This window comes from Dromaius novaehollandiae, chromosome 29, assembly GCF_036370855.1.
Source record: "Dromaius novaehollandiae isolate bDroNov1 chromosome 29, bDroNov1.hap1, whole genome shotgun sequence".
In the NCBI taxonomy this organism is placed as follows: Eukaryota; Metazoa; Chordata; class Aves; order Casuariiformes; family Dromaiidae; genus Dromaius; species Dromaius novaehollandiae.
Window position 1 is genome coordinate 2,367,333 of NC_088126.1, and position 11,454 is coordinate 2,378,786.

At 76.0% G+C, this 11,454-nt stretch overlaps 2 protein-coding genes across 5 annotated transcripts; both read left to right on the plus strand.

Moving 5' to 3' along the window:
* Positions 1-542: 542 nt before the first annotated feature.
* TARS2 (threonyl-tRNA synthetase 2, mitochondrial) lies at positions 543-6,067 on the plus strand. 4 transcript variants are annotated; one of them, XM_064499027.1, is made up of 18 exons: positions 543-659; positions 1,292-1,479; positions 1,606-1,720; positions 1,809-1,930; positions 2,011-2,128; positions 2,225-2,286; positions 2,367-2,445; positions 2,957-3,103; positions 3,184-3,282; positions 3,510-3,676; positions 3,756-3,918; positions 3,991-4,128; positions 4,235-4,312; positions 4,408-4,508; positions 4,604-4,705; positions 4,826-4,898; positions 4,984-5,098; positions 5,981-6,067. In XM_064499027.1, the coding sequence occupies exons 1-18, from the start codon at positions 600-602 to the stop codon at positions 6,040-6,042; spliced, it is 1,989 nt and encodes a 662-aa protein (XP_064355097.1). In that variant the 5' UTR covers positions 543-599; the 3' UTR covers positions 6,043-6,067. The 4 variants fall into 4 exon arrangements, with proteins under 4 accessions (XP_064355097.1, XP_064355094.1, XP_064355095.1 ...); XM_064499024.1 differs by lacking the exon at positions 5,981-6,067 and adding an exon at positions 5,319-5,541; XM_064499025.1 differs by lacking the exon at positions 5,981-6,067 and adding an exon at positions 5,319-5,541 and having other exon boundaries at positions 4,238-4,312.
* Positions 6,050-9,648, plus strand: ECM1 (extracellular matrix protein 1). The gene is made up of 7 exons (XM_064499028.1): positions 6,050-6,179; positions 6,426-6,500; positions 7,494-7,777; positions 7,854-8,222; positions 8,300-8,520; positions 9,163-9,250; positions 9,355-9,648. Exons 1-7 carry the CDS (start codon positions 6,143-6,145, stop codon positions 9,583-9,585), a joined length of 1,305 nt encoding a protein of 434 aa, XP_064355098.1. The 5' UTR covers positions 6,050-6,142; the 3' UTR covers positions 9,586-9,648.
* The last annotated feature ends 1,806 nt before the right edge of the window (positions 9,649-11,454 follow it).

Consider the following 11,454-nt stretch of genomic DNA (forward strand, 5'->3'; position numbering starts at 1 on the left):
AGAAACGGGGCGGTTTCCGGGGCCGCCGCCATCCCGGCAGGAGAAGGGGGAAACGGGGCCCGCGGCCGCCCCGTCCCGCCCGGGGACACGGACGAGGTGACCGTGGGGTGGCCCTGTCCCCCCCCCCGGGTTGACATGTCCCCCGCCTTGTCCCCAAAGCTGGCACGTCCCTGTGCCCCCCCTCGGGTTGACATGTCCCCCGCGTTGTCCCCAGGGCTGGGACATCCCCATGGTCCCCCCACGGGTTGACATGTCCCCCGCGTTGTCCCCAAAGCTGGCACGTCCCCATGTTCCCCCCCGGGTTGACATGTCCCCCGCGTTGTCCCCAGGGCTGGGACATCCCCGTGTCCCCCCCCCGGGTTGACATGTCCCCCGCGTTGTCCCCAAAGCTGGCACATCCCCGTGTGCCCCCCCCCGGGTTGACATGTCCCCCGCCTTGTCCCCAAAGCTGGCACGTCCCCGTATCCCCCCCCCCGGCTGTCGCGTCCCCCCGTCTGGCACGTCCGCCCCGCCGCGGGAGGGGCCCAGGCGTCCGGGGCGGGGCCCAGGCGTCCGGCCCGGCGTGCCCGGCGCCCGGAAGGGGCGGCCCGCGCCCCGCCATGCCGCTGGCCCGCGCCCCAGCGCGGCTCCTCGCCGCGGGGCCCCCCCGGCGCTACCGGGTGCGGGGGGGCCCCGGCGTCCTGCTCCCCCCTCCTTCCCCGGGACCCCCCCCCGCCCCCCGCGGCGGGACCCAGGCGTCCGGGCCCCCCCCCTCCCCCACCCCCCCCGCTGCCCGCGAGGCCTCCCGCCCCCACGGGGAGAGGGCCCAGGCGTCCGGCCGCTGCGTGACCCCGCGGCCAGCGCTAGCGTGGGACGGGCAGGGGCCCAGGCGTCCTGGCCCTGCTGCCCCCCTGCTAATGGGGAAGGGCCCAGGCGTCCTGGGCCTTGTTGCCCTCACGCCAATGGGGAAGGGCCCAGGCGTCCTGGCTCCCCTTGACCCTGCTGCCCCCATGCCAATGGGGAGGGGCCCAGGCGTCCTGGTCCCCCTGGGCCTTGTTGCCCCTATGCCAATGGGGAAGGGCCCAGGCGTCCTGGTCCCCCTGGGCCTTGCTGCCCCTATGCCAATGGGGAAGGGCCCAGGCGTCCTGGTCCCCCTGGGCCTTGCTGCCCCTGTGCCAATGGGGAGGGGCCCAGGCGTCCCGGCCTCCGCGGTGACCCCAGGCCCGACGTGCCGGCGGAGGTGGGGGGGGGGGGGGGGCCCAGGCGTCCAGGCGCCCCGGCTGAGCCCCCCGCGCCCCCCCCCCCCCCGCAGGCCGGCGGCCCCGCGCCCCACGTTGCCGAGCGCCTGCGGGTCTTCGAGCGGCTGAAGGCGGCGGCGGAGCGGCAGGAGGAGGCGGCGGCGGCCCCCGGGCGCCCCATCCGCATCGCCCTCCCCGGCGGCGCCCGCCTGGGCGGCCGGGCCCTGCGCACCACCCCGCGCCACGTGGCCGCCCAGCTCGGGTAGGCGCCGCGCCGAGGGCTCGGGGGGGGGGACACACACACACACACACACACACACGGGGACCCCCCCGTCGCCGCCGTCACCCACCCACCCGCCTCCCCCCCCCCCCCCCCCCGTCCCCGCAGCGCCCCGGCCGCCTTGGTGGCCCGCGTGGACGGGGCCCCCCACGACCTCGACCGCCCGCTGCGCGCCGACGCCGCCCTCGAGCTGCTCGGCTTCGACGCCCCGGAGGGCCGGGCGGTGAGTGCCGGGGCGGGGGGGGGGGGACGGGGACGGGGAGGCGACGCGGCCCCCCCTGACCCCCCCCCCGCCAACCCCCCCCCCGCAGGCGTTCTGGCGCTCCGGCGCCCGCGTCCTGGCCGCCGTGGCCGAGCAGTTCTACGGGGCGCCGCTGGGCCACGCCGACGCCACCGAGAGCGGCTTCTTCTGCGACGTCTACCTGGGCGACAGGTAGGTCCGGGGGTCCGTCCGGGCGCGGGGGGGGGGGGTCCCTCTGGACCCCCCCCGCCCCAACCCGGCGCCCGGCGCAGGACGGTGCAGCGCGCGGAGCTGCCGGCGCTGGAGGCGGCCTGCGAGGCCTTCGCCCGGGCCCGGCACCCCTTCGAGCGGCTGGAGGCGACGCGGGAGCAGCTGCGGGAGCTGTTCAAGGTGAGGGGGGGGCCGGGGGGGCGGATTTGGCGGGGGGGGGGGATTCGGGACCCTCCGGCAGCCGCCCCGGCGGACGCCGCCGCTTCGCTCCCGCAGCACAACAGGTTCAAGCTGAGGCAGATCGAGGAGGAGGTGGCGGAGACGGCGACGGTGTACAGGTGAGCGGGGGTGCCGCCGCCGCCTGTGCGCGCGTCCGCCTGTCCGTCGGGCTGTGCCGAGCACCGCCGCTCTCCCGCAGGTGCGGGACGCTGGTCGACCTCTGCCCCGGCCCCCACGTGCAGCACACGGGGCTGCTGCAGGCCCTGCGCGTCCTCACGGTAGGCACGGCCGCGGCGGGGGGCCCAGGCGTCCGGGCGAGGGGGCCCAGGCGTCCCCCGTTGGTGCGGGGCACCGGTGTCTGGGCGAGGGGGGCCCAGGCGTCTGGGCGAGGGGGCCCAGGCATCCCCCCTTGGTGCGGGGCCCCAGCGTCTGAGCGAGGGGGGCCCCGGTGTCCAGGCGAAGGGGGCCCAGGCGTCCAGGCAAAGGGACCCCAGCGTCCAGGCGAAGGGGGCCCAGGCGTCCAGGCAAAGGGGCCCCGGCGTCTGAGCGAGGGGGCCCCAGCGTCCGGGCGAAGGGGGCCCAGGCATCTGGGCAAGGGGGGCCCAGGCGTTCCCCCTTGGTGGGGGGCCCCGGCGTCCGAGCGAGGGGGGCCCCGGTGTCCAGGCAAAGGGACCCCAGCGTCCAGGTGAAGGGGGCCCAGGCATCCGGGGCGAAAGGGCCCAAGTGTCCAGGCGAAGGGGGCCCAGGCGTCCGGGCGACCGCAGCCGCCGCTCACCCCGCCGCGTGCAGAGCTCGGCGGCCTTCTGGAGGGGGGACCCGGCGCGGGAGTCGCTGCAGCGCGTGGCCGGCGTCGCCTTCCCCAGCGCCCGGCTGCTGGCGGAGTGGGAGCGGGAGCAGGAGGAAGCGGCCAGCCGCGACCACCGCCGCATCGGCCGGGTGAGGCCCGGGGAACCGCGCGGGCGGCCCGCGGCGCCGGAGCCCCCCCGTGACCCGTCTCCCCTTTCCCCCCCGCCCAGGACCAGGAGCTGTTTTTCTTCCACAAGCTGAGCCCCGGCAGCTGCTTCTTCCTGCCCCGCGGCGCCCACATCTACAACGCCCTGGTGGACTTCATCAAGGTGCGGCGGGGGCCTCCGGCGGCGGGGGGGGAAATGGGATTAAATGGGTCCTTGTCCCCCCGGATCCTGCTGCCCGCGGGGGGCCGGATGCCCAGGCGGCACCGGGAGGCGTTTATCCGCCCCCGGGGCGGTTTCGGCACCCGGCTTGGCGCCTCCGGCCTCGTCGCCCGTACGCGGCGGCTTGGAAGAGGCCGAGCAGGGGGAAAACGGTGCCGTGGCGGCGGCAGGCCGAGTACCGCCGGCGGGGCTTCGCCGAGGTGCTGACGCCCAGCGTGTTCGACGCGGAGCTGTGGCAGCGCTCGGGGCACTGGCGGCACTACGGCGAGCACATGTTCTCCTTCGGCGCCGACGGCCGCACCTTCTCGCTCAAGCCCATGAACTGCCCGGCGCACTGGTGAGCCGCGCCGCCCCGCCGCCGCCCCGCCGCGACGCCGTTTGCCCGTTTTCCCGACTTTCCGCCCCGTTCGCCGCAGCCTGATGTTCGCCCACCGGCCGCGCTCGTGGCGCGAGCTGCCGCTGCGCCTGGCCGACTTCGGCGCGCTGCACCGCTACGAGCCCGCCGGGGCCCTGGCCGGGCTGACGCGGCTGCGCCGCTTCCAGCAAGACGACGCCCACATCTTCTGCGCCCCGGAGCAGGTGGGTGCCGCCGCCGCGACCCCCCCCCGGCTCCCGCCGCCCCCCCGTCCCGCTCACGGCCCCCTCCCGCAGCTGGAGAGCGAGATCGGCGGCTGCCTGGACTTCGTGCGCGCCGTCTACGCCGTGCTGGGCTTCTCCTTCCGCTCCGTCCTCTCCACCCGCCCGGCCCGGTTCCTGGGCGACGCCGCGACCTGGGACCGCGCCGAGCAGGTGGGGGCGGCTCCGGGGACCCCCCCCCGCCCCCGCAATCCGGCCGCCCGGTGCTTCGCCGGCTCTGCACCGCCTCCCCCTGCCTTTTTTCCCCCCCGCTATTTAGCAGCTGGAAAAGAGCCTGCGGGATTTCGGGGAGCCCTGGGAGCTGAGTCCGGGCGACGGAGCCTTTTATGGCCCCAAGGTGAGCGCCGCGGCCCCGTGCCTCGGTTTCCCCGCGCGCCGGGAGGGGCCACGCGGGCGGCCCCCCACCCAGCACCGGCACCGGCTGCTCCGCAGATCGACATCCAGCTCCGGGACGCGCTGGGCCGCTCCCACCAATGTGCCACCGTCCAGCTGGACTTCCAGCTGCCCCAGCGCTTCGGGCTGCTCTACGCCAGGTGGGCGCCGCCCCCCCCTTTCCCCCCCCCCCAAAAAGAAACGCGGGTTTTGGGTCAGCGATGGTTTTCCTCGCTGGTTTTGGTTGCTTGCGCAGCCCGGACGGCGGCGTGCAGCAGCCGGTGCTGATCCACCGCGCGGTGCTGGGCTCGGTGGAGCGGATGCTGGCCGTGCTGGCCGAGAGCTGCGGCGGCAAGTGGTGAGCCGGGGGGGGGGGGACGCGGTGGCTGGGGTGGGGGGGGGACACGACGCTGTGGCCCCCCCCCCGTGCACCGGGACTGGGTGCCGGCTGTCGCTGAACGGCCGCGCCGGCTCGCAGGCCGCTGTGGCTGTCGCCGCTGCAGGCCGTGGTGATCCCGGTGGGCCCCGAGGAGGAGGGCTACGCGCGCCAGGTGGGTGTCCGTCCCCCCCCCCCCCCGTGGTGTCCCCCCCCCTCCGTGCCCCCCCCCTCACCCCCTCCCCCCCCGGCGTCCCCAGGTCCTGGATGCTCTGCGCTGCGACGGCTTCGCCGCCGACCTGGACGCCGACACCGGCACCACGCTGGGCCGCAAGATCCGCCGGGCCCAGTTGGCCCAGTACAACTTCCAGCTGGGTGAGTGGGGGGGGGGGGGGGTCCCATTGGGGGGGGGTCCGGCAGGGCCGCGCGGGTACCGCCGCCCCCGGCGCAGGGATGCAGGATGCTCCGCGCCGCGATGCACCTGCACCGCCCCGTCGCTCTGATCCCCCCCCCCGGGGGGGGTTTTGCACCGCGGGGGGGGCGCGGGGGGGTGCTGCCCCCCCCGTGCCCCCCCCCAGCCCGGCTCTCTCCGCAGTGGTGGGCCCGGCGGAGCGGGCGGGCGGCACCGTCAGCGTCCGCGGCCGCGACAACCGGCGCCTGGGCGAGCGGCGGCTGCCCGAGCTGCTGCGGCGGCTGCGGGAGCTGCGCGACGCCCGCGTCCCCGACGCCGAGCGGCAGTTCTGACCCCCCCCCGCGCCGTGTCCCCCCCCCCCGAAACCCCCCCCCCTTCCACGGTGCAATAAAATGGACAGCACCCAGCTGAGGCCTGAGCAACTCGGTGCACGCGCCGGCCGCCCCAGGTCCCCCCCCCCCCCCATCGCGGTGCCTCCGCTGCGGTTTCGGGAGGGATTGTGAAACCTGGCGTCACGCCGGGGTGTCCCCCCCCCCCTCGCTGTCCCCGTCCCCGTCCCCGTCCCCCCCCCGGGCGTTGGGCAATCGCCCGGCTCTGCCCCGGGGCGCCGCACGTGCGCCGAGCTGTGGCCGGGTCTCAGCCCCCCCCCCGCCACCGCGGTCTGTGTCCCGTGTCCCCCCCCCGCCCCGGGCGGGCTAAGGGACGTGCCCAAGGCCACCGGCCTCGTGCCGCGGGGGGGTCCGGGGGGGTGAATCAGCGCCGGGGTGGAGCCGGGACAAGCAGGAAAGGGGAGAAGAGGGGGAAAAAAGCGGGGAAAAAGGGGAAAAACCGGCTTTCTGACGCAGCAAGGGGGGGTCCGTGCACCCCCCCCCCCCGTGCGCATGGGGAAACTGAGGCCGGGCGGTGACGTCAGCCGTGACTCAGCCCCCCCCGCGGCCCCCCCCGCCCCCCCCGTGCCCGGCCCTTCATAAGGCGGCGAGCGAGGCCGGCGGGCCGGGAGCGACGCCATGGCTGCCTTCCTCCTCCTCCTCCTCCTCGCCGCCGGTGAGCGCCCCCGGACGCCTGGGCCCCCGTTTGGGGGGGCGGGGGGGGGAGGGCAGCCCCGGGACGGGTGGAACGAGTTGGTCGGGTCTCAGCGGGGGAAACTGAGGCCCGGGACGGGGTGCGGGCGGCGGCAGCCGCCTTCCTCCTCCTCCTCCTCCTCCTGCTGCTGCCGCCGCCGGGGGGGGGGGACGGGGACGGGGACGGGGCCCCCCCGGGCCGCTCACACCCCCCCCCGGCCGCGGCCAGGTGCCGGCGCGGAGGTGCCCGCGGGGCCCCCCCAGGGCCTGGAGCAGACGGAGCAGCTGCTGCAGCTGGAGCAAGGTGAGCGGCGACGGGGACACGGGGACGTGGGGACACGGGGACAGCAGAGCCACCGGGGACGGGGGGCTGGGGACACCAGGGCTGGGGAGACCTGGGACACCGGGGACACTGGGGACAGGGACACCAGGGGTGGGGACACCCGGCATATTGGGGACAGAGACACCGGAAACGGGGACACCAGGGATGGGAACATCAGGGAGGGGGGCACCAGGGATGGGGATAGCGGGGACACCAGGGACAGGGACATCAGGGACACCAGGCACAGGGACACTGGGGGCACCAGGGATGACACCAGGGATGGGGCTACCAGGGACAGGGCCACCAGGGATGGGGACACTGGGGACACGGGGACCACCAGGGATGGGGTCACCAGGGCCACCAGGGTTGGGGACACTGGGGATGGGGCCATGGGGGCCACCAGGGAGGGGACACTGGGACCACCAGGGATGACACCAGGGATGGGGCCACCAGGGACAGGACCACCAGGGGTGGGGTCACCAGGGCCACTGGGGATGGGGACACTAGGGCCACCAGGGATGACACCAGGGACAGGGGCACCAGGGACGGGGACACTGGGGATGGGGCCATGGGGGCCACCAGGGATGAGGACACTGGGGCCACCAGGGATGACACCAGGGACGGGGCCACCAGGGACAGGACCACCAGGGATGGGGACACTGGGGACACGGGGACCACCAGAGATGGGGTCACCAGGGCCACCAGGGATGGGGCCACGGGGGCCACCAGGGATGGGGACACTGGGGCCACCAGGGATGACACCAGGGACGGGGCCACCAGGGACAGGACCACCAGGGATGGGGACACGGGGACCACCAGGGATGGGGTCACCAGGGCCACCAGGGATGGGGACACTGCGGCCACCAGGGATGACACCAGGGACAGGGGCACCAGGGCCGGGGACACCGGGGCCACCAGGGCCGGGCCGCGCCGCAGGCCCGCGTCCCCCGGTGCCACCCCGCCGTCACCCCGCAGCCCCGCTGCTCCCCGCGGCGGCCCAGGAGGAGCGTCACCCGCCGGTGCCACCGCCGCGCTGGGGCGGCGACCTGGAGGGCTTCCCGCCCGCCCGCCCCGCCACCGCCGCCGCCGTGGCCGCCCTGTGCCGCCGCCCGCCCGCCCCCGCCGCCGACCCCTTCGCCGACCTGCCGCCCACCGGCTTCTCCCACCTGCGGCGGCAGGCGGCCGCCCTGCACCGCCTCGCCGGACGCCTGGGCCCCTGCTGCCGCCAGCCCCGGCCCCTGCCCTGCGCCCAGCAGGCGGTGAGCGCCCCGCCGCCCCCCCCCCGTGCCCCTCACCGTGGCCTCGGGCCTCCGCTCAGCGCCGCCTCTCCCGCAGTGGGCGGAGGAGCTGGAGGGCTTCTGCGCCGACGAGTTCAGGGTGAAGACGCGCCACTACCCCTGCTGCAAGCGCCCGGCGGCCGAGCGGCCCCGCTGCTTCGAGGAGGCCGCCCCGCCGCCCGCCGCCCCCGCCGCCCTCCGCTCCCCCCCGCCGCCGCCATCGCCCGCCTTCCCCCCCGGCGAGCCCACCGCCGCCAACATGGCCAACGTGTGCCGCCTGCGCCGCTTCCGCCCCGCGCCCGACCCCGCCGCCTTCCCGGCCTCCGGCTTCGGCGCCGCCAAGAGCCGGGCGCGGGCCCTGGCCCGGCTGGAGCGCGGCTACAAGGGCTGCTGCCGCGCCGGCGGCCTCCCCTGCGCCCGCGCCGCCGTGAGTAGCGGCAGCCCCGTTGGCGGGAGGGCCCAGGCGTCCGGGCGGCGCTGAGGGCCCCTCTCCCCGCTCCGCAGTGGCGGCAGGCGCTGGGGCGCTTCTGCGAGGAGGAGAGCGCCGTGAAGACCAAGCAGCACCGGTGCTGCCGCCGCGGGGCCGGCGAGGCCCGTTGGCGCTGCTTCGCCGCCGAGGCCCCGCACCCGGCCTACGACCGCCCGCTGCGCAACGTCAGCCTCGCCCGCCTGGGCCCCCCGCTGCTCGACGCCCTCTGCGGCCCCGCCCGCCTCCTCACCAAGCAGTGAGTGACCCCCGCCCCGGGGCCCAGGCGTCCCGGCTCCCGGGATCCCCCCGGGATGGTCCCCCAGGTCCTGGGGGAGCCCCGAGGGGCCCAGGCGTCCGGGTCCCGTCCCCCCAGGATGTTCCCCCAGGTCCTGGGGGAGCCCCGAGGGGCCCAGGCGTCCGGGTCCTGTTCCCCTGGCATGTTCCCCCCGGCCCCAGCAGACCCCGGAGGGGCCCAGGCATCCGGGTCCCGTCCCCCCAGGATGTTCGCCAGGCCCTAGCAGAGCCCAGAGGGGCCCAGGCGTCCGGGTCCCCCATTTCCCCCCCCCCCCGGCATGTTCCCCCAACCATGGTAGAGCCCAGAGGGGCCCAGGTGTCCGGGCCCCCCATTTCCCCCCCGGGATGTTCCCCCAACCATGAGACACCAGAGGGGCCCAGGCGTCTGGGCCCCCCAAGCCCTGGCAGAGCCCAGAGGGGCCCAGGCGTCCGGGCCCCCCCCCCCCCCAAGGCTCCCCGACGGGGCGGGAGACACAGGGCTGCGGCGCCCCCCGGCGGCGCCGGGCGGTACCGCAGGCCTTGGGGGGGGGTGGGGGGGTTGGTTTGAGGGGGGCCCAGGCGTCCTGGGGGGCTCACGCCGTTCCCCCCCCCCGCGACGCCGCAGGAAGCCGGTGCCGGCGCTGGTGCAGAGCATCACGGCTGCCTGCTGCCCGCGCGACCCCGCCGACCGCCCCGCCTGCGCCGAGGAGGAGGTGAGCGCGGGCCCAGGCGTCCTGGGTGGGGGCCCAGGCGTCCGGGGGGGGGGGGGGCCCAGGCGTCCGGGCCAGCGCGACCTCCCCGCCGTGTCGCCCCGCAGAAATCCCGCGCCATCGCCGCGCTCTGCTCGTCGCAACGGGCCTCGTGGAAGGACCCGCAGCGCTGCTGCGACGCTGCCGACGCCGAGCTGCGACGCCGCTGCTTCGACACCTCCTACCTGGCCAACGTCGCCCTGGCCTCCGCCGCCCCCGAGCTGCTGCCCCCGGCCCCCAGCGCCCCCCCGGCCCCGCCCAGCCCCGGCCCCCCCGGCCCCGGCGAGCTGGGGCTGTGACGGCGCTGGGGGGGCCCCGCTGCCGCCCCGCCGCCCGGCACCCAATAAAGCCTGCGCCCGACAGCCCGGCTCGGCCTCTGCCTGCGCCCTGCCTCGGTTCCCCTCTCTCGTGCTGCGGTTTCCCCGGGTGCATTGGGGCCTCCCGTGCCTCAGTTTCCCCCTCTTGTGCCTCAGTTTCCCCCATTGCATTAGCCCCTCTCGTGCCTCAGTTTCCCCCCCCCCGTGCCTCAGTTTCCCCCATTGCATTGGGTCTCCTCATGCCTCAGTTTCCCCCTCTCGTGCCTCAGTTTCCCCTGGTGCATTGGGGCCCCTCGTGTCTCAGTTTCCCCCATTGCATTGGGTCCCCTTGTGCCTTGGTCCTCCCCCCCCCCATGCCTTGCTTTCCCCCCCCCCCCGTGCCTCAGTTTCCCCTGGTGCATTGGGTCCCCTCCTGCCTCGGTTCCCCCCCCTCGTACCTCAGTTTCCCCCATTGCATTAGCCCCTCTTGTGCCTCAGTTTCCCCTGGTGCATTGGGTCTCCTCGTGCCTCGATCCTCCCCCCCCCCCCGTGCCTCAGTTCCCCCCCCCCGTGCCTCAGTTTCCCCCGGTGCATTGGGTCCCCCCATGCCTCAGTTTCCCCCTCGTGCCTCAGTTTCCCCCGGTGCATTGGCCCCTGTCGTGCCCCCGGTTTCCCCTCCCGCTGCCGTGCCTTCCCCGGGCGGGTGCCTCGCGCCGGGGCGTGTTTGCGTTTCGGGGCGCGCCGGCGGCACCCAGGGACCCAGGCGTGGGCGGTGGGGCGGAGGCGGGCGGCCGTGGGGCTGGGCGTGGGGCTGGGTGTGGGGCCGGGCGGGGGGCGGCTGCGTGCGGAGCCGGGCCCCACATCTCCAGGGCTCCTATGGTGACCCCGTGGCCCTGTGCCCCCCACGGTGTCCCCATGTCCCCAAGGTGTCCCCATGTCCCCTGTGGTGACCCCGTGCCCCCCCCATGGTGTCCCCATGGCCCCCACACCCCGATGTCCCCCACGGTGTCCCCATGTCACTCTGTCCCCCACAGTGTCCCCACATCTGCCCCATGACCCCTGCACCCCGATGTCCCCCGTGGTGTTCCCCACGGTGTCCCCATGTCCCCAAGGTGTCCCCATGGCCCCATGGTGTCCATGGCCCCCCCCACATCCCAATGTCCCCCACGGTGTCCCCATGGCTCTATGTCCCCCACAGTGTCCCCATGTCCGCCCCATGGCCCCTGCATCCTTGGTGTCCCCATGTCCCCCACATCCCAGTGTCCCCGTGTCCCCCATAGTGTCCCCATGGCCCCCATGTCCCAATGTCCCCTATGGTGTCCCTATGTCCCCGCAGTGTCCCCATGGCTCTGTGTCCCCCATGGTGTCCCCATGTCCCCCCCCATGACCCCCCACCTCCTGATGGCCCCCATGGTGTCCCCATGGCTCTATGTCCCCCATAGCGTCCCCATGGCCCCGTGGTGTCCCCAAGGTGTCCCCATGGCCCCGTGGTGTCCCCACAGCGTCCCCACGCCCCCACATCCCAGTGCCCCCATGGTGTCCCCATGGCTCTATGTCCCCCATAGCGTCCCCATGACCCCATGGTGTCCCCAAGGTGTCCCCATGGCCCCGTGGTGTCCCCACGGTGTCCCCACGCCCCCACATCCCAATGTCCCCCATGGTGTCCCCATGGCTCTATGTCCCCCACGGTGTCCCCACGCCCCCGCCGCGGCGCCCAGACGTGCCGTCACCCGGCCGGAGGGGACTTGTGTCAACAGGCCGCGAGCCACCGCGTCCCCGCGAGGCCTCCCGGGATCCCCAGGGCCCCCAGGCCACCGCTCGGCCGGGGGGGGGGACGGGGGGGGGGGACAGCGCTGCCACCGCTGAGGGTCG

Bases quoted from the DNA above. Each gene is read 5' to 3' on its own strand.
- TARS2 (XM_064499024.1), top strand. From the start codon at position 600: ATGCCGCTGGCCCGCGCCCCAGCGCGGCTCCTCGCCGCGGGGCCCCCC. The intron at 3,677-3,755 runs GTGAGCCGCGCC...CGTTCGCCGCAG, and splicing joins ATGAACTGCCCGGCGCACTG to CCTGATGTTCGCCCACCGGC. The intron at 4,129-4,234 runs GTGGGGGCGGCT...CCCGCTATTTAG, and splicing joins CCTGGGACCGCGCCGAGCAG to CAGCTGGAAAAGAGCCTGCG.
- ECM1 (XM_064499028.1), top strand. From the start codon at position 6,143: ATGGCTGCCTTCCTCCTCCTCCTCCTCCTCGCCGCCG. The intron at 6,501-7,493 runs GTGAGCGGCGAC...GTCACCCCGCAG, and splicing joins GCTGCTGCAGCTGGAGCAAG to CCCCGCTGCTCCCCGCGGCG. The intron at 9,251-9,354 runs GTGAGCGCGGGC...GTCGCCCCGCAG, and splicing joins CCGCCTGCGCCGAGGAGGAG to AAATCCCGCGCCATCGCCGC.